The sequence below is a fragment of the Lutra lutra genome, chromosome 16 (assembly GCF_902655055.1).
Source record: "Lutra lutra chromosome 16, mLutLut1.2, whole genome shotgun sequence".
Lineage (NCBI taxonomy): Eukaryota > Metazoa > Chordata > Mammalia > Carnivora > Mustelidae > Lutra > Lutra lutra.
The window spans coordinates 45,548,116-45,573,547 of NC_062293.1; the positions used below are offsets into that span (position 1 = coordinate 45,548,116).

Genomic DNA, 25,432 nt, shown 5'->3' on the forward strand with positions numbered 1-25,432 from the left:
TCTCAAAGCAATTTCTCTATCTCTTTGCACCAAGACTAAGAATGCTCTAGAGGCAGGCTGCCCCTGTCCCCCACACCCTATTCCTATATATATATATATTTATTATATATATTCACAAACATATTCCCTCTACCCTGTTAACAACCCAGCCTTCTCCATCACTCTAACTCCCACAAATCAGCTCCTCCCCGATATTTTCTGGATTCCTCACCCAAGTGTCCCCAAGTCCCAAGCAAACATCCTAAGCTTCTTTCCAAGTACCTCCTCCTCTGCACCTACCACCTGGGTACCACGTCATGCCACCAGTCCCCTCTGCTATCTTTTTAGACCCTTCCTCTGTCACCCAAGCCTGGCCCTACTCCCTGCTCCTTTTCCTAGGTGCACTAAATCCAATCCTTCCCCCCATGCCTAAGGCAGCCACTCCTCATACTCCAGGTTCCCCTCACACTCCTCCCCATCATCCCTGCCCCATTCCTGAAGCTGTCTAACTGCTCCTTGGTCCCTGAAGCCTACTCCTCCTTCTCCCGCCAGTCCCCTCAGCCACTCCAGCAGTTCTGGCGGGCCCCTCCGTCCCTCAGCCCCACCGTAGGGAGGTCCCACATCTCCATCCCCTCAGCCCCTCTTGATGCCCTGTTGGCTCTCACTGTCCCCTTGACCCCATCTCAGGCCCTGTGCAGCCCTCATTGTCCCCTTGGCCTCTCCTCTCAGGCCTATTCGGCCTTCACGGTTCCTCAGGCCCCACCGCAGGAGCTGTCCGTATCTCTCTATCCCCGTTGGCCCCACCTCAGGCCCTGTCCGGCCCTCACAGTCCCCTCAGCCCCTGCTGAGCGGCCCAACAGCCCATCCACTGCTCTCCATCCCCTCGGGTCCCGTCCGGCCACTGCATCCCCTCCGCCAGGCCATCAAGCTCCCTGGTCGTCATCCCCGACTCTCCCTTCCTCCTCGCTTCCGCACCGCCCGCCGGACACTCACTACTCCTTGAGCAGCACCATGTCGCTCCGCAGCTCGGCAGCTGCCCGCTGCCCGCCCGGCCTCCCGCCCGCTTCCCGGCGGCCGCTCTCCCCGTGGCCCGGCCCGGCCCGGCTGCCTGTGCGCCTTCGTCGTGGTCTGCTCCGTCCCCGCCGCTCTCGCTGCGGTCGCCGCGCCGGCTCCTGCTGCCCCGGCCTTGCCGCCTCCCGCGCCGCTGCCGACGCCGCCCGGAGCTCCGGTTCCGCAGCGCCGCGCGGGGGCGGGGCGTCTCTGCGGCAACCAGAGCGTCACACGCAGCGCTGCGCGCTGACCTCAGCGCGAAGGAGGAGCCTTCTCGGGCCCGCCCCTTCCTCGTCCTTAAATGGGCGGTGGCTTCGTCCTCCCGGTCCGAGGGGGACTGCTGGCAGGCTCAAGACACGGGCAGTGCGCGGGGCAGACAGCAAGGTGTCGGGTGGGGGCCTAGGTGTGAGTGTTCTGTACCTGTACGCACGGTCCCTTCGGTGTGGTGGGTTGAGATCCAGGAAAGGGCTGTGCCAAGAAAACATTAACGATAACCAAATTTACGTTCAAATGCTCTTCTAAGTGCTTGACTCCTCAAGACATCTCTACCAGAAAAAGTTACCATTGCTGTGCACCTTTACGGGTGAGGAGGAGGCAGAGGTTAAAAGACTTGCTCAAGTCCTTAATGAGCATGTGATGGAGATTTTCACCTAGCAGTCTTAGTGTGATGTCATTCATCCAATATGTATTTGCAAAGTACGCGCTGTGTCCCCAAAACCTGTGCTTTGTTGACAGAGTAAACAAGACAGGTTCGAGAAAAGGCCTGTGAGTGGTGGAACACAGGCTTGGTGGAATTATACTGGAGGAATTATACTTGGTGGAGTAGGCTTCAGGGACCAAGGAGCAGCAAAATCTTCCTGGAAGAAGAGGGGTAGGTTTGGGGGGTGGGATGTTTTTATTTTGTTTTTGTGGTTTTTTTCGGGGGGGGGGGGCTTTTTTGTTCTTAAGTTTTTTGTTTTGGTTTGGTTTGGTTTTTTAAAGTAATCTATACACTCAGCATGGGGCTTAGATTCCCGTCGCAGAGATCAAACGTGGGGCTTGAACTCATCATCAGAGATGGTGAGTACATGATACTCTACCCACTGAACCAGCCAGGTGCCACTCTCCCACCCCACCCAAGAAGAGGTTCTAAATTGAGATCTGCAGGAGGCTAGGAGGGCAGAGTTAACTAGACAGAGTGGGGAGAGGGTTGGAGGCAGATAATGAAGTTCCTGGAAATGATAAGGTGTTTGGAGTCCACCCTAAGAGGGCTGGGGCCCTTTAAAGGTTTTAAGCACTTCAGGTGCTTAAAACCTAGTCCATTTCGGCCCAGATCTTGATCTCATGGGTCTTGACATCAAGCTCCTAGCATGGGCTCCACACTCACCAGGGAGTTTGCTTAAGATTCTCTCCCTTCCCCCCACTCCACCCCCCACCCGTGGGCATGCACTCTCTCACTCTCTCAAATAAATAAATCTTTTTAAAAAGAAGGTTAAGCAAGTTTGGTGTTTGAAGGCTCACTCTAAGGGGTGGGTGGAGAGGGCATGGAGGGGCCAGGCCAGAAGCAGGGAGCCAATTAGGAGGCTTCTTCAGAAGTGTGGAGAAGAGGGACTAGGACAGTGATAGGAAAGGGCAGGGGAGGGAAGCAACTCAAGAGGTTAATATCCATAAGGTTTGTTGACTAATTGGCTGAGAGGGAGAAAGGGAGAACACCACCCAGGCTTCTGACCTGGGTGCCTGAGTGGGCAGTCCTGCCTTCAGGAGAATAATGGAAAGATAGATGTACACAGAGGAAAATAATGGCTCCAGTGTTGGATCTGAGGGACAGCCAGGTGAAGGCGAGTGGACTGTCCAAGATGGGGACTTGGGAAGGAAGGATGGAGCAGGTGACATATTGCTGGCAAGCCATACATGACGGGTACCTCAGCGGAACCCTGAGTATTGCACATGTTGGCCTTTCGTTTATCAAATCCTAAAGTAGGCACATGGATTGCCTCAGAAATCCAAGTCCAAGCCCCTTGAAGGAAGGCCAAGAGAAGAGGTTTTTTTTTTTTAAGATTTTATTTATTTATTTATTTGAAAGAGAAAAAGAACATGAGCATGGAGGAGAGAGAGAAGCAAGCTCCTGGCTTGAGTAGGGAGCCCCATGTGGGGCTCAATCCCAGGACCCTGGGGATCATGACCTGAGCTGATGGCAGACACTTAACCTACTGAGCCACCCAAGCGCCCTGAGAAGAGGTATTATGATCCAAAGTCCAAGATTAACTGCACCCTGGTCCCCTAACTCTTCAGTATGGGGCTTTTACCCCTACATAGTATCAATGAATGGTTATTTAACAATTGCCATGTGCTGGCACTCTCCAGAAGGTAACCAAACTCTGCCCCCTGGAAGCCTGCAGTCTAGTTGGGACAACTACATTTACTCATTCACTCAATATATATTGATTAAGCTCCTGGCCTCGTCCTGGGTCTTTTTCTCGGCACTCAGGATACAGGGATGACCTAGAAAAACCAGGTCTTTCCCTTGTTCAGTGGCAGGGTGGGGCGGGGAGCAGCATATAAACAAATACAGAAATGGCCTCGAATAGTGGTAAATGTTATGCAGAGGCGGGACAGGGCAACGTTAGCTGGGTGGTCAGGGAAGGCTCTTCAAAGAGGCGATGTTTTGTCTGAGCCCTGCCTGATGAGAGGAATTATTGCTGAAGTGACTCTTAGTTAACGAGAGCTGAGACAAGAGGGCTTGGAGGCTATGCTGGGCAATGGGGAAAGTAAAAAGATGGGAAACAGCCTCTGCTCTCGAGTCGCTCAGATAGAAGAGCCCTTGCACTTTTACAGGACTGAAACAGTGCTGAGGCAGGTCCTAGCAGAGACCTCCTGGGCTGCAGAGGTGTGGGGAGCATGCCAGGACAATGGTACTTGAGCCAGGTTGGAAGAGGAGCTGGCATCTCCAGAGGGGGACTCTTTCTTACTGGCAAAGGCCTGAAGGCAGGATTCAACAAGAGCCTCTGGTTAGCACGTGAGCGCTTCACGTGTGGCCACACAGGTGGGACTGAGTGCCAAGCTAGGGAACTGTACCTCTGTTCCAGGGGCAGGGCCCAGCCCCTGAGGGCCCAGTCCTCATCACCCAGATTCAGCTGTTGGCGAGATGGTGCCACTCTTGTGACATCTCTTTTCTGAAGCATTTTTTTTAAAAGATTTTATTTATTTATTTGACAGAGAGAGATCACAAGTAGACAGAGAGGCAGGCAGAGAGAGAGACAGAGAGAAGCAGGCTCCCTGCTGAGCAGAGAGCCCGATGCGGGACTCGATCCCAGGACCCTGAGATCATGACCTGAGCCGAAGGCAGCGGCTTAACCCACTGAGCCACCCAGGCGCCCCACTTTTCTGAAGCATTTTAAAGAAGATCTCAGACATCGTACCACCACACCGTGTTTCAGCGTGCGTTCTAGAAATAGGAATATTTTCTCAAAACCCACAATGCCGTTATTGTACTTCACAGGATCAATAATTTCTTTCTTTTTTTTTTTTTTTTAAGATTTTATTTGGGGCACCTGGATGGCTCAGTGGGTTAAAGCCTCTGCCGTCAGCTCAGGTCGTGATCCCAGGGTCCTGGGATCGAGCCCTGCCCGCCCGGGCTCTCCGCTCGGCTTCCCTCTCTGCCTAACTTGGGATCTCTGTCTGTCAAATAAATAAATAAAATCTTTAAAAATATATATTTTATTTATTTGAGAAAGAGAGAGAGCACACAAGCCGGGGTTGGGGGAGAAGCAGATGTCTTCCCATCCCTGTTCCTGGGGAAGGGGTGCTGTGAGGAAGGAGGGATGGACACCGCTGCCCCCTCAAAACCACTTCTCCATGCTCCAGGCTTAAAATCTGAAGTGTCCCAGTGACCTTCTGCCTCTCATATCTCTTTCTTTGTTTCTCTCCCTCTCTCCATCTCCAGCTGCACCTTTCTGTCTTCTCTCCATGTCTAGCTCCCTCTCCAACTCTTTCTCCATCTCTCCTCCATATCTTTCTGTACCTTTGTCTCCCTCTCTAGCTGTATTTCTGTTCTCTCTGTCTCTGTCTTTCCTCTGTCTGTCTCTGTTCATCTCTCCTCCCTCCTATTCTCTCCGGACCCCTCTCTGCCTCTCTCCCCATCCCTGTAGTCTCAGTCTCTGTCCCACTGCTCTGTCTGGGCGATGACCTCCAGCCCAGTGTTTCTTCTCCTCTTTGAACCAGTCTCCTTCCCCCATCTGTGCGCTCTTAGCTCCGTCTCGGTCTTCCTCTTGCCTTCATCTTCATGTCTGTGCATCTCGAAGTTCTCCTGGCTGGCAGGCCCTGTTGCTGCCTCAGCCACAGCCGCACCTGTAACCCATCTCTGGGTATCTCCGGGAGACTGTGTTTCACTGTTTCCATCTTCTGCTCTGTCCCTTCCTGGCGGGCAAGAGCATGCACTTCCCCCAGCTTCTCAGCGAGGTTCAGCCTCTTTTCTGTTTATTTTTGTCTCTCTCTCTCTCCCTTTTCAAGTTTCATGTTCCAAATATTGATTGAGCAGCTGTTCCTTGCCAGGCACTGGAAGTATCACAGTGACCAAGGCAAAGAATGTGCCAGCTTTCAGGGAACATTCATTCTGGTGGAGAGACAGACACCAGACCCAAAAAAGAAAAAACAAACAAACAAACAAACAAACGGACAGACAAATGTGTGACCCTGGCTGCTGGGAGGGGCCATGGGGTCCAGGAGTGTGTCTGCAGGTCAAGGCCAAGGGCAGGCACTCTGCCAGTAAGTGCCCCTGTGTGTTGCTGCTTATGCCCGGCACTTTGCCTGACAATTACCTGACCCTAAATAGAGACTCCAGGCCACTCTAGAAACCAGACTGGAGTGCTTAGCCCACTTGCTTACTCAACAGCATTCATTAGGTCCCAGGCTGGGGGGCGACAAAGGTAAAGAGAAAAAGGTCGCTGCGCAGGGAGGGCCACAGTCTGATGTAAGATGAATGTGTCACCCGCTGGAGTCAAAGAAACAGACAAGGAGTTGTTTTGGGGACTCAAAAGAGGCAGTGAGGCCCTCAATTTAGTCCTCTTCTCTCACCCTGCCTCGGACGGTGTTTACCCTGCACACGGTTGAAAGCTACTTGAGCAGGCATGAAAGGGTTTTTGTTGTTGTTGTTGTTGTTGTTTTAAAGATTTTATTTATTTATTTGACAGAGAGAGATCACAAGTAGGCAGAAAGGCAGGCAGAGAGGCAGGCAGAGAGAGAGGGGGAAGCAGGCTCCCTGCTGAGCAGAGAGCCCAATGTGGGGCTCGATCCCAGGACCCTGGGATCATGACCCGAGCTGAAGGCAGAGGCTTTAACCCACTGAGCCACCCAGGCGCCCTGTTATTGTTGTTTTTAAAAAGATTTTATTTATTTATTTGCGAGAGAGAGAGAGAGACAGTGACAGAGAGGGAGAGAGAGCAAGAGTGGGAAGGAGAGAGAGAGAGAAGCAGGCTCCCCGCTGAGCAGAGAGCCCAATGTTAGGCTCGATCCCAGGACTCTGAGACCATGACCTGAGCCCAAGGCAGAGGCTTAACCCACTGAGCCGAAGGCAGAGGCTTAACCCACTGAGCCACCCCTTTTTTAACTTTTATTTTTTATTTTTATTTTTTTAAAAGATTTTATTTATTTATTTGACAGAGAGAAATCACAAGTAAGCAGAGAGGCAGGCAGAGAGAGAGGAGGAAGCAGGCTCCCCGCCGAGCAGAAAGCCCGATGTGGGGCTCGAACCCAGGACCTGGGATCATGACCTGAGCCGAAGGCAGCAGCTTAACCCACTGAGCCACCCAGGCGCCCCCTTTTTTAACTTTAAAAAAAAGATTTTATGTATTTGAGAGGGAGAGAGAGAGAGCGCGCACATGCGCTGCATGAGTGGGGTGGAAGCAGCAGAGGGAGAAGCAGACTCCCCACTGAGAAGGGAGCCTGATGTGGGACTCAATCCCAGGACCCCAAGATCATGACCTGAGCTGAAGGCAGATGCCTAACAGACTGAGCCAGTCTGTTAAGCATCTGCCTGGGCACCCAGGCCCCCTGGATTTTCAGCTTCTCTTGGAAAATCTCAGAAGATCTGACAACACTAGGCTCAATCCCACATGGCCATGGAAAAGGAAAGGTAGCAACAAAGGCATGTGGCAGTTTTGAGTTTGCAATCCTGACAGCAGGAGCTCCGTCACATACCATGTAGCATTCTCTCTCCTCCCTGCTCCAACCCGCCCCTGGCCCCCAAGGCCATCCACATCTCTCCCCTGGGCCTCAAGCCCCCTCCACCCTGGTGGGTCAGGAGCCAGGCTGCCCCTGCCTTCCCTGTGGTGGGGATCCCCTTGAGGATTCTCTGGAGACACCCAGTGGCGCTCATGCTCTCTCTCTCTCACTGTCGCTGCCACTGCCCAGGGCTCTGGGAGGAGGATGGCTGGCTTGCTGGGCAATCTACAGGAGGAGCCGTCATGTCCATGACCACCATGTTAGGAAAAAGAAAAGGGACAAGAGTGAGCTCCCTTTAGAACCAGAATTCACCAGGAGACTTGGTCTTTCCACACAAGATGCCCCTTACTCTGTCCCTCGCCCACTTCTTCAAATGGCAGAGGGGAAGGCTAAGCCAGTAAAGCTGGGGGATAGCGAGTGCTGCAGGAGGGAGTGGGAGGGGTCAGGGAGCATGGGTCAGACAAGTGACAGAGAATCTGAGCAAAAGGCAAAGGGCAGAAATACGTGTGACTTAGGAAGAGACACCGGAAGCTGAGGAGGAAGAGGTTCTTAGTCAGTCTCTGCATAAATTTATTGAGTGCTTACTGTGGGCCAGGAAGTACGTTGGGGGCCAGAGACAGCAATGAAGCAGGGAGTCAGGGTCTGTTACTGAGCTCTGGTGACACCACTGACCCTGGTTAACACAGGGAACTGAGGAACCCTTCAGGTACCACCCGGGACCCAGGACTTTCCAGCGATGGGCAGGGATTCAGCGAGGCAAGATCCCCTCCCTCTTCTCCAGCTGGGGAAGCAGCACACGGATGAGCTCCTACACACTCCTCAAAACATGTTCACACCTGATGGGCCCCGAACATGTGAACACATTGTGCACAGCCAAGTGCTTGTACAAGAGGAAGTACGGTGGTGCTGCCTATACGCCGTGACCTGTCACCCTGCTTTGCATAAGCTGTCAGGGTATCTCAACACTTAGAAATTACCTTGAGGGGCTTTGGGGCCAAATCCTTTACTAAAATGTGGGGCATAAAAGAAAAATGGACAAGGGGACAACTTCTTAAGGTTTTTGCATAGAGAGGGTTTCGGAGAGAGAGAGAGGGGTGAACACAGGCCTGTTCTGGTCCCAGGTGCCCAGAGTAGATGTCCGATTATAGGATGGGGTTTGGGGGGTGGGGTAGTCTTTGTTCCCTGGGCTCTCTGGACGCCTCCTAAATCATAAACATAATGCTGTCACTTGGTAAGTACCTCCTAAGTGCCAAGTAGACCGCTGTGCGGGGACTTTGTGTCCGTGTTCCCCTACCACACGGTGAGGGTATGACCTCCATTTTACAGATAAGGAAACTGAGGCTCAAGATGTGCCTAACGGCACTGAGATGGTATTCGTGGTGGGGCCTCTAAGCTCTGCTTCTCTCACTGCCTCCTTGGCACACGGGGAGAGGGATCCTCATGCTGGGATGGGGCTGGGAGCTGCCAGGGGCCCTGGTCGGTCTCATATCCACTCCAGGAGGCAGAGAATGATTAACTTCGAAGGTGGGCGTGCTGTCTGCGGAGACCCAGGGGCACAGGAAGTGGCTCTCTGTTGACAGAGCTCCTCCCCGTGGCAGGCCGGCCGTGGACGAGGCTGTACCCCCACCCCAGGACCCTCACCCCAGGGAGTTAGGGCACGGGTGGAAACAGGCTCACAGAGCTCACCTATTCACCCTGACCAACCCCCAACCCTGGGGGTGGGGTGCTGCAGCCTATGGAAAGCCAACTCCTTCACTTTGGGGGTCCTGGGTTCCAAATCCTCACAATGTCACCATATTGGGGAAAACAGGCTATGTCCCTTGGGTTGGGCCCTGGTAATTGGTACAGATAAGGCATCTCACCACTCCAAGAGCCTGTGAGAAGCCATTATATACTCCTTCAGAAGGAGGGGAGCCAGTGCTTAAATGGCCCCCGAAGCCCAATCCTGTGGAGAGGACCTCTCAGAGTTCTGTGACAGGAGCACCTCACCCTAGAGTGCCCACTGTTTGTCTGCACCAGGCCCCCCGCCCCGTTACGTATTTACTCAAACTCATGTAGGCTGACATGCAAGCTCATCAGAAACTCCACTGGGCTGGACGTATTCGTGCTGCTGCCTATGTATCCCCAATACCAGGTGGGTCCCCATTTCAGCATCCTTGGGCCCCGGGGCAGTATGACTCCCGCTCAGACTACATAGCCCAGGGCCAGGACAAGGAAGACTGGAGCATACATTCTTTTCACCAGGCCAATTCCAGGTACAAGTGGGAAAGGAGAAAGAACAAAATGGAGGGGAACCCACAGGGGCCTGCAACCATACCCATGGTCTTTAGGAGGGTAGGAGCCTTCCCCCAGAAGGGTTTGGAGGGAGCCAACCACCAAGGAATGACTAGATTCCTAGGCAAGAGTCCAGGAAGACTAGAAAGAAAGGGACCACTGGCAATGTTCCTGAGGGAGGATCAGCCCCCTTCCTCACTATGACCAAAAGCGCATGGCCAGGGGCGCCTGGGTGGCTCAGTGGGTTAAAGCCTTCAGCTCGGGTCGTGATCCCAGGGTTCTGGGATCGAGCCCCGAGTCGGGCTGTCTGCTCTGTGGGGAGCCTGCTTCCCTTCCTCTCTCTCTGCCTGCCTCTCTGCCTACTTGTGATCTCTGTCTGTCAAATAAATAAATTAAAAAAAAAAAGCGCATGGCCAGGTATCACTTCCCGTTCCTTCCCACCAGGAGCCTGAAGAATGGGGGGAGGGGAGGTGGAGACAGATGTCTGTGGCCCTTGATACCCATTGCCTCTGACCAACTCATGGTCCCTTCCCCTCCCATGGCACTCCTCTCAGGGTTGGGGTGACCAGAGATTTGCTCCCTTGGTCAAGTATCCATCAGCCAACATGACTCTATTAAGTAGAGCTCAACTCCCTCTCTGAGGAAGCTCTTGGCTCTGGGAAATGGAGACCACGCCTGGCCTTTTGCTTCCCTTCCCTAGTCTGTTGCTGCCCTGCTCCCGAGGCCCAGTGGGCCCTGGAGCTGAAGCTCCAAATAGAATGTCCTGGTCTGGAGGGCCTTGGATTCTCTGATGACTTTAGGAGCATAGGAGTACCAGGTCTAACCTTGAGCAAGTGACTATACCCTCTGGGCCTCAAGTTTTCCAGCTACAAAAAAGGGATAGTATCTAACTCCTTGGGTTGTTATCATGATTCAAGGATGATAATAGAAAAATATGTAACCCATCAACTCCCTACGGGCAGAGCAGAATGACTGACCCCTGACAAGGAGGTGGGGGAACAGGTACCTGGCCCATCAGTACGGCTCCACATGCTGTTGGCCCTAGAATATTTCCCCCCCTGAACCCTAGTTTCTCAAGGCCTGTTTCTTCCCACAGAGTGCTCATGTCCTGCAAGTGGGTGGGCGGGAGAGACAGGCGGCAGCTCCCTTTGGCTGGGCCTGGGCGCACCTGGGGACAGCACGAGCCCTGACTGTACAACCTTCATTCGTTTTCCCAGTGGGAAGGGCCTTGCTAATTCTTGCTAATTAGCATCTCCCCAAACAGCTTCTGGGCCTCAAGTTTTCCAGTTATAAAATAGGGATAGTATCTGGTTCCTGTGTTGTTATCACGATTCAAGGATGATGGTAGGAAAATATGTAACCCACCAACTCCCTACGGTCAGGGCAGAATGAGGTCTCAAACGTTTGGGGGGCACCAGAATCACCAGGTAGGGCTCAGCCAAATGTGGACTGCCCGTTCCATCTAGGCCAGAGGCAACACCTAGCGTTCACATCTCTAACAAGTGGTCACTGGGCTGCATGTGGAGGACGGCTCTGACTACTAAAACCAGTGCTCCCTCTGCAGCACGCCGCACCTGGTCCTGGGGAGCAACACGTCCATGAACATGACAGAAGGGCAACAAGTGCCTGTTGCTGTAAGAAAACGTGCTTGACTTTAACTATGCCTTTCCCAAATTTGACCATTTTCTTTTTCTCTCAAGTCCTGTGCACAATGTGGCTTGAACTCACAACTCCAAGATCCAGGGTCACATGTTCTACTGACTGAGCCAGCCAGGTGCCCCTGACCGTGATTTCTTAAATTAGAATAATTAGCATCTTACAGAGCTAGTGTTCTGAGGAATGGTTTGGGAAATGTTGATCTAGTTCTCTCTTTTTAAAAAATATTTATTTTAAACATATGTTCTTTTGCTTTTTAGTGTTTGAGTGGACTGGACGGAAGCCCAGGAAAATGAGGTGTGCACGAGGTGCTCAACGGTTCATGCAGAGCTCAGACTTGGGCCTGGATCTGCCCCTTCCTGTTCTCCACAAGTTCTCCTCACTGCGTTCTGCCTCTGTCTCTTTGAACCTGAGACTCTCTTGGTGTTACCCTGTGACCTGAGCTCAGGAGGAACCCTCAGGATGGTTGAGCCAGGGGTGGGAAAGCTGAGTAGGGGATACAAGGGGTCAGGATTCGTGGTGTGGCTGGGCTGGACAGCAGAGGAGGGGTGGTCCCCACTTTTAAGATATCTGCACAAGCCCAGTTTGGGGGTGAGGTGGGGGCAGTGAGGTCTTTTCCTGACCAGTGCAGCTCCTAAGATGGCAGTCACCCAGGGAGACGGGCAGTGACCGGGTAGGACTGGGGCTGGTCAGCGGCAGAAAATCTTGTCTTGCCTTTTCTTCTCAAGCTCAAAACAGGCACGTGTAGCCATTAACTGAAAATGCTAGCAGGGTCATCCCTTCCCAGAAGGAAAAATGGGATTTATTGCTTTATAAAAAGGAGTCTGGTAAAACTTAAAAGACCCAAAAGTATAAACCTAAAAATCAACCCACCCTGCTGAGCGCTCCCAGGAAGTCTCAGACCCATTTCTGGGGGCAGTCAGGCGGGTGGCTGGAGAGCCAGGCCAGCCTGGAAGAGAGCCACCTCTCTCAAGTAAACAGCTACGGTGCCCCGGAAGAGCCTGCCGGCAGGGGGCACTATAACCCCACGGCCTCAAACAAGCTCCAGGACCAGAGCAAGGCAGCCTCAGGACCCTGGGCCTGTGGCAGGCCTGGGCTGCCTGTCCCACGGCTCTGGGAGGTTAAGGGCAGACACCCAGAACCCCCACCTCAGAACCACCCCACATACACACCTCTCACACATCCCACAAGTACACACACCCCTAAGCCCTTCACAACCCCATCTCCCCAGTCAGGCCTGGCCCTCCATGTCTGTCAGCAACAGCCTGACTTCCACCCCCATAAAAACAGCTGTGTGTGTCGGGGGTGCCCTGTTGGTGCTGTTTTAATTCCCTTCAGGTCACAGGCTGGATGGAGGGTGGCAGCGGAAACACTCCTCGCCCTGAGGGAGGAGGTGAGGGACTGCTCATTAGCCTTGTCCTTGGCTCCTGAGCGATGCCTGACTATCCAGCCCTCCATCCCCTCCCCAGGCTTTCAGCCGGCGGGGGGAGCTTCTCCACAGGCCTAGAACAGGAGGACAGGTCACGGACAGGCCACAGGGGGCTAGAATTACAAAGGAGTTAGCACCAACAACAGGAAGCGGGTCCTTCCTTCCTCAGGCAGCCTCCGACTGGCCAAGGGAGGAGGTCGAGGGGCAGGCGAGGGGGTGCAGACGGTGAGAGCCTTTGTCCTTGGGCAGGTGTGGCCAGTGGGCATGCGGCCGAGAGGCAGGTGGCAGGCAGTAGATGGCAGACCCCACTGCTTTGGCAAGAGGCAGAATCCAGACACATGAGGGAGAGAGCCTGTCTGCTGGGGCTCCTTCTTGCTCCCCCTGCAGGCCCCATTGAGCCTCAAAGCCCAAGGGCCCCTCTAGGATGGCAGAGCAAAGCCCACAGCAGCCCTTGCTTCCGGCACTAGGAAAATCACACATCCGGGCCCTCTCCCGTCCTTCCGCTGCAGAGCTCCAAGGCAGGACTAGGGCCCTGGGAGGGAGCGTGGACTCCAAAATGTGAAGGCAAGGATCCTGAGGGTGCACGGAGGTCCTCTGGGATGGGGAGGAGGACACTGGTGAGTCACTGAAGCAAGGGCAGGAGACCATAGTTCTGAGGTGGTGGGTGCTACACGAAAGCCTCCCGGTTGGAGGAGCCGTTCAGCTTGAGGAAAAGCTTGTCATCCTCCCTCTTCTGCTGTAGCTGCCTCTCCAGCTGGCGCCGGTAGCAGATGAGGTAGAGGGGGAGGCAGAACCCCAGCATGCTCAGGACAAGCAGCCCCACATTCACCTGGAGAAGCAGAAATGAGAGCTGCCATCATGCAAGGTGGGGACCGGGCAGGAGCTGCGGTCTTTTGCGGGCCTGGCTCAAGACCCTTCCCCACACTCCTGTTTGGAAAAGGCGAGGTCACAGGAGAAGAAAGGAAAAACTGAAACTGGAAGGTTCAAGCGGTCCAAGGGCCCGTCGTTCCACATTCCAGCGTCCAAGTTTCCCAGTGTCCACAGCCGCTAGGAAGCCCTCAGGGCCCAGGCCCCCACCTCTGACCTACTGATGTGAACCTCCAGGGGTGGGACCAGGACTGGGGCAGGCTCACAGTACCTGGTAAGGAATTACAACCTTCGGCGGGAGGGCTACCCCAACATCAGGTCCAGAAAGGATACTTTTCTCCTCCTGGCCAACCCCCAGTCTCCAGGGGACCCTGAATCAATCCTAACCAAAGCTCCAACCTGTCTACTGCTGGGGCTCCAGAAGCTGCTAAGGGATGCCTCCTAGCTCTGAGTCTGCAGAGTGGGGCAGATGCCCACACCCCACTGCCCCAGACCCTTCTTACCCAGAGAGGGTCTCCTTGGAGGGGACCCATCATGGCCAGAAACAGGGGCTGCTGCAGGAGGGCGAAGAGTGCACTGACCAGCGACTGCAGTCCCGTGAGGCTGCCGAACTGGGTGGAGGGGTACCTGCCGGGACAACAGAGGACCTGTCACCACAGGTGCCACTCTCAGGCTTTCTGAATGCCCCTCAGCCCCAGCCTGGCCCCGGGTGTCCTGGGGCCTCCAGGCAGCATGTCAGGTGCCAGAGCAGAGGCGGGAGCCACCTGAGAGAACGGTGGGGTGCCTGCTTGCGATTCGTTTCTGCTAAGCAGATCTGTGACTGTCAATTTCTCTTTCAGACCAGTGAGGGCCCAGATTCTGGAGGATCCCACCCAACCCATGTATGCCCCAGGTCCACGGGGGTGCTGAACGAGCTGAGTGGGATGCGTGGTGCCAGAAGAAGTCTGCAGCTTGGAAACCGGGCCGAGGGAACAGGTCGGAGGGCGGCCCTGGCTCGGCTACGCCCTCATCTAGAGGAGCGTTGTGTAATCACGGAAACTCGGCATCACACTCTTGGTGGACTTGCACATTCTGCCTGGACGGCGGCAACTTCCTTCTGGCACTGGGTGCAGACCTGGAATGACCCCCGTGGGATGCCGAATTCTGACAAAATCTCAGCGGACGTCAGGCTTTGCAGCCCCAGAGGTGGAAAGGGACTCCCAGTGGGGAACCAACGGGTCTTCAAGCAGAGACACACAGCACATGGTGCTTGAGTTCTATTTTTTTTTTAAAGATTTTATTTTTAAATAATCTCTGCACCAAACATGGGGCTCGAACTCAACCCTGAGGTCAAGAGTTGCATGCTCCACCGACTGAGCCAGCCAGGCGCTACCCCAAGTTCCACTTTGAGCCAAACCCCAGCCGAAGGGGCAAGGATGGCTGTGGTGGTTCCCTCTGCACATGTGGCCTCTTGGAAAAGGAGGCAGGTTTCATTTTAGCCCAGGGCTGAGAAGGCTGTGGGCAGAACCAGGCCCTTTCAGACTCAGGGTGAGAGCAGTCTACCACACTGTGGGCTCAGTTACCCGTGTCACTGCCCCTCCTGGGGCTCATTGGAACATCAATGCTCAGCTCTGGGCAGCCAGAGCCCACCCCTGCCCTTCCTGTGAGCAGCCAGGGGCAGTCCCAGGACGCAGCCGAGTGGCAGCCCGGAGGCAGTAATGAGCACTGACCCTGGCTTGAGGAACTGACTTCGTGCTAGATGCCAAGGCTTGTGGGCACCCAGCTGTCTCTGCCCGCTGACCCACCTCCCGCCAGGTGTGACGGTCCCTTGACACAGCCAACAAAAATCTGGTGCCCATCCCTGATACGAGATGGCAGGCTGGCCCCTTCAGGACCTCCGTCCCACCACGAACCTCCCCCTAGGCCATTCCCCTACCCTCGGCGCCAGGCCATCCACACCACCCGGCACTTACACGGCAGCATACAGGCCCCCAACAGCAGAGTGGATGAATCCTCGCACAATTGTGTGTAAGATAAAGGAGAGGATCTGCGGGAGGGAGAGCAGAGTGTGAGGGTCCTCAGAGTTCCTGGGGTCCTGAGCAGTGGGAGCACTGGCAACCCAGTGTGGGCTCGCACCAGATCTCTAGGGCCCATTCCTGAATTTTCAGGAATTTTGTGAGCCAGCTATTAAAGACAGTCATGACTAAAAATTAAATTTGTAAACTTACAATTACAATTAAGTTATATTCAAGAACGTTAACAGATATTCAAAACTCATCATTCCTTGATTACTTTACTACATTTTACTATTATCTGTGCTCAGGAGCTTTTTACTTCTCCTACAGTATTGGCGGGAGTACTGCATGATGGCGTGTCCCCATGAATCTCTGTCCCATTCCTCCATGATCAGTGACTTCATGCTGGTTGAAATCAGCCATGATGGAAGCATTTACACCATGGAAATTGGCAAACACTGAGTAAAGGCCCCTCCCGCCTCCACAGAGAATGTTCTATATGTTATAGACACAGGACTACACAGGAGGTCGTTAATCATGACTTGATCTCCTGCCTTTGCTGACCTGAGGCTTGTGCCCAGAGATCTCTGTTCCTGGTCACCCAGGTCCCATAGGCGGCTAGTTTTCCTTCTCCCCTCCTGAGGAAAGCTCAGCTTCTCCAAAAGGCCACCACTGGCAGGTTGAGCAAAGGTCTGAGAAGCACTTGTAGATGATTCCCAAGAATCATGAGAGCTGGCCATTTTGCCACCAGGACCCTTTGTTTGTCCTTTGCACACAGTCCTGCCATCCTGCTTAGCAGCCAGGACCTGTTCCCCAAATGTGGGAGGTGGAGGGGGCACTGCTCTCTACAGTGTCGAAAGAGGGCTGTGCCCGACTGTGCATGCGCGCACTTGCGAAGGCTCCCCCTTCCCACTTCAAATGTCTGATTGCCTCTTCAGAACTTCTCTTTCAACGAGAACTAAGTAAAACAAAAAGCAGGTGACTAACCCTACTGAGCATGGCCCCCTGACCAGCCAGCCTTGCAGAGAGAGCAGCTCTCTACCAGGAAGCTGGGAGGGCACCAGGGACGCAAGGACGCTCTTCCCAAGCCTTCGATGGTTTACTGTGGTCTAAACAGACAGTGTCGGCATGGATACAGACTCGTATCACGGAACACCCACGGGTGGTGCACACCTGGGTGTTCAATGCACTTCACTGCCCCTTATCAAAAAGAAGAGACTCTCACTTTCCTTCTGGACCTGGCCCAAGATACTATCTGGACTGGGTTAACCCATGTGGCAGCACCACCGTCACTTATGACCCCTTGAAGTTCATAAACTTGGGGATTGGCTCTAGAACACTTTCACGGATCCAAGGGTAGAGCTGGGCAGGTGACAAATATCTACTTTGCTCCCAATCTCTGCCAAAAGTCCGGTTTCAAAAGCATCAGAAATCTTACGGAAAGGAATTAAGCTTTTGAACCCGGATGCCAAGTGATCATCACTGTCTTTCCCACTCTCTGCACACACCCTGCAGACACTCTTATACCAGAGAAGCAGATGGTCCCACCAAGGCCATAGATTGGCCAGACCTCTTTGGACACATGCAAAACCAAGCAGCCATACAACTGCCCCATGTAGTTCCAGGGAATGGTATGATGGTGGTGTTCATGGTATGCAAGATCCCAAAAGGCCATGAAGCATAATATGCCCTCATAGAAAAGAGTTTTCGGTGAAAGGCAATCCCAGTTTCATTTAGAGCTCACCCCCAGCATCAAGCACAGAGCCCGGCAGGTAAGAAACCCTTGGTAAATAACAGTGGGCTGGTTGATTGCTTGGTTGGATTAAATGAATGAAAGTCACCACTGTCTCTGTGGATGGCTTCCATAACTCATCGTGTACCTTTAAGTCTCACCGTCCCATACCCCACCTGGCCTCTCCTTTGCCCACACGCACCTGTAGAGGCAGGTTGGGAATGAGGCAGGTCACCCCAAAGCCCACGAGCAGCAGGTTTGTGAAGGCGAAGGCCCGCATGGCGTTGGTGACTTTTTGGATCTGCCGGTCTCGTTTCTTCTTCGTCTCGCCTCTGTGGAGACAAGAGCACATGCTGGAGCTGAGGGGTCCCTGGAGGAGGGTGGGCTCTCCTAGGAAGTCAGGCTTCAGGAGTCACGGTCTGTGGACAACGCAAGACTCCGAGACTAATGCAAGCTTGTCCGAGGGGACTGCCAGGGCTAGACCGGCACTCGGAACACTCCCACTGCACACTCTTGACTGAGTGTGCACCTCAGTGGAGAGGTCGGCTACGAGAACGTAGCTACCAATACACCACACTGCCTCAGTGAAGGCCGATCACAAATGATGGTGAGGCAAAGAGCAGAGTGTGCCCAAGTCAGGATGTGGCAAAGCCTCATTTCCCCCACATGAACTGGCTCCAACTTCACCCAAATCCTGCAGGAAGTGCATGATAAGCCAGATAATAAGTCAAATAAGGGAGGGAGTGGATTTCCCCTTTGGGGGCAGGAGGGGGTGAAGGAGAAACAAATATGCAGCAGATGGAACCGGAATGGGCACAAACAGTCTCTTGGCTCTAGGACCTGACCTAGATAACAGAGCATTCTCTGTAATTATTTCCTTGTGAATTCACCATTACCGATTCCAGGCCCACCGCCCACACAGATACCCCACGGACAACTGTTCAACATCCAAGGATGAATGCCAAGTGCTGGAGACCTACGGAGTGTCCCGGGCCCACCGCTTCCTCACTATGTGACCCCCAGCAAACTCCTCAAACTCCTCACTTCAATTCCCGCATTTGTAAAATGGATATAACCTTAGCACACACCTCATAGAGGTGTTGTGAGGCTTAACTGAGATGCTGTGTTAAGCGTTTGGCCCAGGGCCTACAGCAATCAACAGCTGCTTATTATGTTAAGGTGGAGTCGTGGAAGATGGCACTTAACTCATTCTCTGATCTTGGAGCCCAACCCTTACAAAAGCGGGGCTCAGTACCTTGCTGAACCCTGACAATGATGCACAGATCCAGGAACGCGCACTGCGGGTAGAGCAACGTACCCCTCCCATGGAGGGAACCGACCTCGACCTCGACCACGTCAGCATCGCTCGGCCATCGTGCCGCTCATCTGAGTGCAGGCCTCACAGCAGAATGGCCGGACACCCAATGTCTGCACACAGACCTTCCTCCGCTTCCTCCCCTTCTTTTGTCCAGCCCAGGGACATCCTAACTTTCGAGGACCAAAGAATCTTCATAACGAAGTGATACACTTAAATGCGGGCTGAGCCCTGAGAGCGAGAGTGCCTTAAAGCCCTGACGAGCAGCTCTGGGCACGACCCGCTCTCGCCTCTCCTGCTTACTTCAAAAGCTAAGCCACCCACCCTGTCCCTGCCTCACAGCAGACTCGGGGGGCCAGGAGCTGGGGCCCAGACCCTGTTTACGCACTGGTTGGCGTCTTTCTCCTCAGGCTCCTCTGAGGCATCTTCACACTCCTTCAGCCTCCAGTCCATGATGTAGCCAATGACAGGGGCTGTCAGCAGGCAGAGCAGCTGGAGGACACCGAAGATGGACGTGTAGAGGCCAACTGGGGAGGAAAATGGGCTGTGTCAATGGGGGGTGGCCCAATGAAGCCCGGAGCAGGAGCCGGGCAGAGTCTGAGACTTCACAGACCCTCCTGGGGTCTTCCACAGACCACCCCCTGGGTCACTGTGGGCCTAGACACTTTAAACTCTGAAATCAAAGCTGGAGCAAGAGGTCGGCACCCCATTCCCTTCTCCACATCTTCTGCTTATTTCCAAGAAATGGCTAATGAAATCCAGTATGTCACAATGACTTCCCCGAGAAGCTCCAAGAAGCGTCTATGACTTGGGAACCACAAAATTACCAATGCTTGGGACTGAGGCTTCATGTGTGACTAGCTGTTAGTTTTCTGCCTCTAGAAATATACCGGGAAGGCTCACTCATTGGAGCTCTGATGTAAGGGCTCCAATCTTCAAAGAGCCTTCAAATTATGACGGGGATTTTTTTCAGGCAAACAGAAGCTGAGTTGACTGCCCCTTCCCCCACCCACAGTCCTGGCCAAGAGGGATGTTTTTTGGTAAAACAAAGACTGTCTGGAGGAGATGTTGCAGTGTTCTCTGACAATCCCGCTGCTTACCAGTGGCCATCACTGCATCAAGAAAGCAAAAGTAAAAAAGCAGAAAGGAGAGAGGTTAGGAGCAGAAATCTCAAAGGTTGTTATAGGGAAATGTTGGGGGTCGGGGTGGAAGCAGGCTAGCTCTGGGCCCAGCACACATGCCACTTCCCACCAAGATCTGACTCTTAGAGCGCCTGGGGCAGGGCGGGGGAGGGGGGCGGGGGGGGGGGTTGTGTGGGGAGGGAAGCCGAGCTTGAGCCAGGCTTCTGGGAATGGAGGCGGGTAAGCCCCAGCACAAGCATCAGCTGGGGGCTTCCTGTCTGCTGAGGCCTCAGTCACGTGCATCGGGGCCTCGTCACAGGCAGGCTGGTGAATCAGGCCCGTGGTGCCTACGGAGCAGCAGGATGGGGAAGTGGTGTGCGAGCCAAAGGCTCAGCAAACCCAGCCCCTCAGGAACCCTGCTCTGTCAGTTCCCTCCTACCGGCTGGACTCTCTGAGAGAGGGAGGGGAGGGCTGCGGAGGAGCAATGCATCTACCCTGACCCCGACAATGTCTGACACCACAGGCCTCCCTCAGAGACCCTGCATTCCACCAGTTCCCTGGTTCTAAGGCAATCCCTCGGGGGAACAGCCGGCTGGGGGGGTGTGGGGGGCAGGAGCTCACAGGAGCAGAACGGGAAAACCAACGCCCTATCAGCTACAGATTGAATTTCCTGGCCCAACTTTCTCTACTTCTTGAAATTGACTTTTTTAAAAAATTGACTTTCTGAATGTGGGAAACAGTTGGGAAAAAATCCCTCTTCAGCAGCAAAGGTTTCTTAGAGACCTGGAGTAAAAGTCCGCGACTCAGCGGCAGGAAGATCTGCCTTCCCCAAGCCAGCACAGGCCCTTCCCTGCACACTCCAGGGGCTTTGCGTCTCCGGGCCTGACTTTGTAACAGAGGCTGTTTAGACATGATCCATCAACTTTCCCCAAAGCTCGGCCCACAGAGTTTAATGAGTGTTACACAGTAACAATGTTCTGTGGTAGAAATTTGGGGACACATCATCAGACAAAGCTAAAGAGCTCACTCTTTTCTCTGGGGCTGTCTTAGGGCCTTTACTGTGTCAGAGCTCATTACGAAATTTTCCAAAGCACATGACAGCCCGTGCTTCTCCACTTTGCTTGGTCGCGGGACGCCCCTTTCCACAGTGGAACCAATGTTGTCTGGGTCCCTTCATCATCCTTCCCTTTTGTTAAAGCTCGATTTCTCGCCCCCTTTAAAAACTGTATTTGACTCCTTGCGATGTCTAGTGTAACCTCCCCTAGGGAAAAACAATTAAACCAACAAACAGTTGCACACCAACGGGGCTGCCAATAAAAAGGATTTACTGACTGTTTGTCCCGCTTGGGGATGACTAAAGCTGACTCAGCTCAGGCCCTGAGGAAGTACTGATTCTCTTTGTGGAATCCAAACCTCTAATCAGCTGGAGACCTTGTGTACTGTTTTAGAAAAGTGGCCATGCAGTATCACCTCTGTTTACCAAATTTAACAAGCCTGGACGGGATCACCCACAACGGGAAGCCTCCAGCCCCGCCCTGCCCACCCAGTTCAGGGGGCAGGTCCGGGGTGGGTGGGGGAGGGAGGTGCTGCCCCTGGGCACATGGCCTCTCCGCAAGCCTGGCCTCCGGGTTCCCCAGACAGGGAGGTGCTGGGCTTTGGGTCGGCCTGCCCGTCAGCTGAAGTACCCCCCCATCCCGCACACTGTTTTCGTTGGCGAACACGTAAGTCACTGGTGCCCCTGAGGCAATGGAAAACATGCGCCCCCCACCCTGAACACGTGTTATTTCCGTCTCCCTCCCTGTTCCCTGCCCAAACCAGGCATTCTAATGGCAACGGGAGAGAAGCAGTGGGGCTGGCCGTGAAGAAGCCTTCTCAGCCTGATGTTTCCGGTCCAGCCTGGCCTAGCACCTCGCAGGCGGTGGGCCTCCCCTCTGCGAGAGAGGGTCCCCACCGCTCACCAGGTGCCCTCTTGGGGGACCGTGCACCGGGGACCGGGGGCCGCCTACCTACGTCCTGGTCGCCGCTGACCAGGAACTTGAGAATGTTGTTCATGGCGCCCATGTAGAAGATGAGCCGCAGCTGCGTGATGCACATGGTGAGGAGGCTGAGCAGCAGGATGGGGCTGAACACGCTGTGCATGAAGGAGGGCGCCGCTGTGTGGAAGAGCGGCGGTGCTCAGGGGGGCCGCGGCCCGCAGCCCTGAGGCCACAGCCCGCCCATAGTCCGGGGGCTCAGCGGGCCGTATAGGGAGGCCTGCTTGGCCTCCCAGATCGCCCCGTGCTGGATGCAGGGATGGGCCTGCGTGAAGTGCAATGCGTGGGCCCTGGACTTGGGCCACCCGGGTGTGGGAGCTGAGCTGGATGAGCTCCTCACCCATTCGGGGCCTCAGTGTGCTCATCTGTAAACCCAGGTGCAGGGAGCCGCCTGCCCTCTGGGGACGCAGTGGCAGTTGCCTGGGACAGCACCCACAGAGCCCTTGGTGGCTGCTGGCCCCAGCGAAAGGGGCTGGGGCTTCCTGGTCGGACTGGCTGTCTCCTCCCCAGCGCTGAGGTACGGGCATGGGCGCAGACCCCCCTGGTGACACCCTAGGCAGGACTTGAAGGTGAGGCTGGTGAGGTGGGTACCTGCAGCGTCCGGCTTGCACTTGACCTCCAGGTCGATGGTGGACAGGCACAGCTTATGGCCCTCCTGCAGTGCTGCCTGCTCCTTGCTGTTCCTCATGGAGCTGCCCACGCTGAGACGGCGCCCCACCGTGGTCACCTGCTTATAGAACTGCTTCCCTGTGATCTTGTGGTCAAAGCCCAGCCAGCTGAACTTGATCTTCACCCTGGAGGCCACAGGACAGTGTCCACCGGTGCCCCCCGGGACCCTGGCCAGGGAGGAGGTAAGGGGCAGACACTGTGTCCACTTACGAATAGTCCATGTCCTCCGGCCCTGGGAAGGGCTCCAGGGGCCAGTTAAAGAAGCAGTTGAGGAAAACCAATCCCGAGCAGCTTGCCCAGACCACAAGGATGATGATGAAGGAGACACCGAAGTCATAGATGACCTGACAGGCACAATGGGGTGGGCACAGGGCCATGGGGCAGAGTTAGCAGAGGGAAACCAAGGCAGGTGGGTGGGCGGGGGGCATTTTGCAGCCCTCCTCTCTCTGAGCTGAGCTGCGGCATGAGAAGGCACAGCCCTGCCAGCCCGGGGGGCCGGTCATCAGATACCCTGCATTCCAATAATCCCAGCTTGCCCTGGCACTTTATTAACCCTCTGTCTCTCCAACTCGGGCCAAATGCAACCTCCTCGGAAAGGCCTTCCCTGACTGCCCCCGTCACTGTCACATCACTAGTTGCCAGGGAACAGCCCTGGTTGAGATTACAGACTTCTTGATTCCCTTTCTTGTCGCTAATTAGTCTGCTCCCTGAGAACAGGAACCTGCTAGCCTCGTCCATTGACGGGCCTTGAAGAGTGTCCGTGGCAGATGCCAAAAAATATTTCAGGAATGAACAGATGATGTCTCCCTTTGCTCCTCTGTGAAGTGAGCGGAACACTGGCATGTGCCCTCCTGGTGCTGTGGTGGGGGCTGGCAGGTGGGATGCTCAGAGGGACAGGGCCTGGCAGGTGGGAAGCCTACTGAGCTTGAGCGTGGTAGCTGTTAGCTGTTGTGGCCACTGCCACCATTTATTTCCAACATGACAGTCCCCAGTGTCCTGGCAGACTGCTGCCCAGCTCCCCCACTCCTGGCGAGAGGAGTGGGGGAGCAGGGCAGGGCAGAGGCAGTAAGACAGCAAGAAGAGGTGGAGGCGGAACTTGGAGGCTTCTCTACACTCCAGAAGTGTGAGAATCCCTAGAAGGCTACAGGATGGCCGGCCCCACCCCCTCCAAGTGCCTGGATTCCCTGGTGGCCAGCCCACATTGTGACGCCTTCTCCTCATCTATGACCTCCCTGCCCTGCACTGCAGGAAAGGGGATTTGACTTGTGTTAAAGCCAGAGGTGGGAGAAACCGCTCCTGAAGCCTGACAAGAGCAACAGTATTTGGGGTGGAAACTGGGAACTGATGGACTGTGAGGTGTTTGCTTCCTCCTGACCCTGCCGTGACTTCCACGGGCTCAGAATCCTGCCTGGGAGGGAAACAGCTGAACCAACTTAGCCAAGAGCCCCGCTCCGACCAATGGGGAGTAACAGCCCAGTAACAACAGAGGGGTTGGTGAGGGGGTAGCTGACTAGAGACAGACTAACTCAGCCTTTTCTCTACCGCAGCCCAGAGTCGGCAGAAATGCAAAGGCGGCCTGCAGTAACGCCCTGCATCATATGCTTGAATCTTCCCTCCCCCACAGCCTGGTGGTTTCCTTCCTCACCCCGGTGGTGCCCAGGTGCATCCTCCCAGGTGTGCGTGGTAAAGGAGGGGCAACCCCAGCTCCCACAGTTACTGCCCTCTTCAGAGAAGGTTGAAGGAGCCTCAGTACAGGCCTCAGCTCAGACACGAGGGCCAGAGGGGGAGGCTGGCCACATCCTCACCTTGATCCCAGGGAAGGTGACTGCGGATGAGGCATAGGATCCAATCATCAAGGCAATAAACGTGGACCGAAGGTCGCCAAACATGTTGGGTAGCTGAAAGACAAGAAGCAAGGGGACCCGCTGAAAGAATGGGCAGTAGACTGGTAGGGGGCAATGGGGGAGGGAATCAGGGTCTCTTCAGCTTCCATTTCTTATCTGCTCTCCTCCCTGGGTCACTGAGGGGCAGTAATTACGCCTCATTGGAAACTTTTCCTTTGGAACTGAGCTTGATAAGGGAGGCCAGATGAATGCTGAGCTCCAACTCTGGATGTAAAGACAGAGCTGTTAGACTTCCTGGCTGGTGACTGTCCCTCCTCTCTTCAGGCACAAGCCAGAGACCTTCCTGTCTTTGCAGGGTTTACATTGAGCTAGCAGTGAGCAAAGCTGGGAGCCTCAGGCATCCCTCAAAGGGAGCAAGCCTGTTAAAAATAAGAATCTATTTGGGGATGAGAGTGTCACTGTATAAATAAAAGTATCAGCGTCCCAGAAGGACCAGATGTCAGCAAAAGCTGCTTTCGGTTCTGAGACAGCAGGCTTCTGGAAGGTGCCAATCAGAAATCTACCGTTCCCTCAGGGCTGACAATGGGACTAGCCTGGGATTCCTGCTTCTGAATTTCTAAGTGCAAGGAGGGCTCTCCAGGTGATGGGCACCTGAGAAGACCGATGGCAAGGGAAGACTCAGTCTGTCTTCCCAGCGAGGTCCCCCTCACACCTCACATCAGCTCACTAACTGCTTGATACAACTTCAAAGCTAACCCCCTCCCTGACCCTCCCACCCCGTGACTCCACACAAACCGAAGCATGGTAAACTCGACGATGTATCACGGATTCAGACATTGGGCAAAGTATATCCTCCCAAACACCCAGTTCATAGCTGTCTCTCTGGCCTCCAGAGAGACTGTGCCACCATGTTGGACGGCTCTCCCATCTCATGCCCATGGCGTCCTGACCATTGGGGATCACTCTCTGTGTAGCAGTGCCAACCTGCTGTTCATATGGACTTCATCTATGCTCTCCCATTTCCCCAGAATCATACTGGTTTTCTTACTCATGGAGCACTGCTGCCTGCGCAAGGGCATCCACTATTGCTGAATGGAGGCAGTCTGAACTTGGCTATTTCTGCCCCTTGCCATTTCTGCCTGTTTGGCCCACAGTAAAAAACGAGGAAGGGACACAGGGCGCCTGGTTGACTCAGTTGTCAGGCCTCTGCCTTTGGCTCAGGTCGTGATCCCAAGGTCCTGGGATCGAGCCCTGCATCGGGCTCCCTGCTT

General features: G+C 54.5%; 2 protein-coding genes across 7 annotated transcripts in view; both read right to left on the reverse strand.

Moving 5' to 3' along the window:
- The window catches only part of PITPNA (phosphatidylinositol transfer protein alpha), a 41,269-nt gene extending 40,054 nt beyond the window's left edge, over window positions 1-1,215 (reverse strand). For 2 of the 3 annotated variants that reach the window (XR_007123433.1, XM_047707742.1), the window contains exon 1: window positions 973-1,215. Coding sequence is in view for 2 of the 3 variants with exons in the window: in XM_047707742.1 (XP_047563698.1) it covers window positions 973-992 (20 nt within the window). In the remaining variant the exon portion in view is untranslated. The remainder of the gene's footprint in view (window positions 1-972) is intronic. The other variant, XM_047707743.1, reaches the window with a different exon arrangement.
- A 10,718-nt stretch (window positions 1,216-11,933) lies between these two features.
- Window positions 11,934-25,432, reverse strand: part of SLC43A2 (solute carrier family 43 member 2) — a 40,446-nt gene continuing 26,947 nt past the window's right edge. For all 4 annotated transcript variants that reach the window (XM_047707248.1, XM_047707245.1, XM_047707247.1 and 1 more), the window contains exons 6-14: window positions 24,123-24,215; window positions 22,528-22,661; window positions 22,240-22,442; window positions 21,622-21,768; window positions 18,883-19,021; window positions 17,382-17,511; window positions 15,406-15,479; window positions 13,957-14,080; window positions 11,934-13,415 (exon numbers count right to left, since the gene is read on the reverse strand). In XM_047707248.1, the coding sequence (XP_047563204.1) occupies window positions 13,254-13,415; window positions 13,957-14,080; window positions 15,406-15,479; window positions 17,382-17,511; window positions 18,883-19,021; window positions 21,622-21,768; window positions 22,240-22,442; window positions 22,528-22,661; window positions 24,123-24,215 (1,206 nt within the window). In that variant the 3' untranslated portion in view covers window positions 11,934-13,253. The remainder of the gene's footprint in view (window positions 13,416-13,956; window positions 14,081-15,405; window positions 15,480-17,381; window positions 17,512-18,882; window positions 19,022-21,621; window positions 21,769-22,239; window positions 22,443-22,527; window positions 22,662-24,122; window positions 24,216-25,432) is intronic.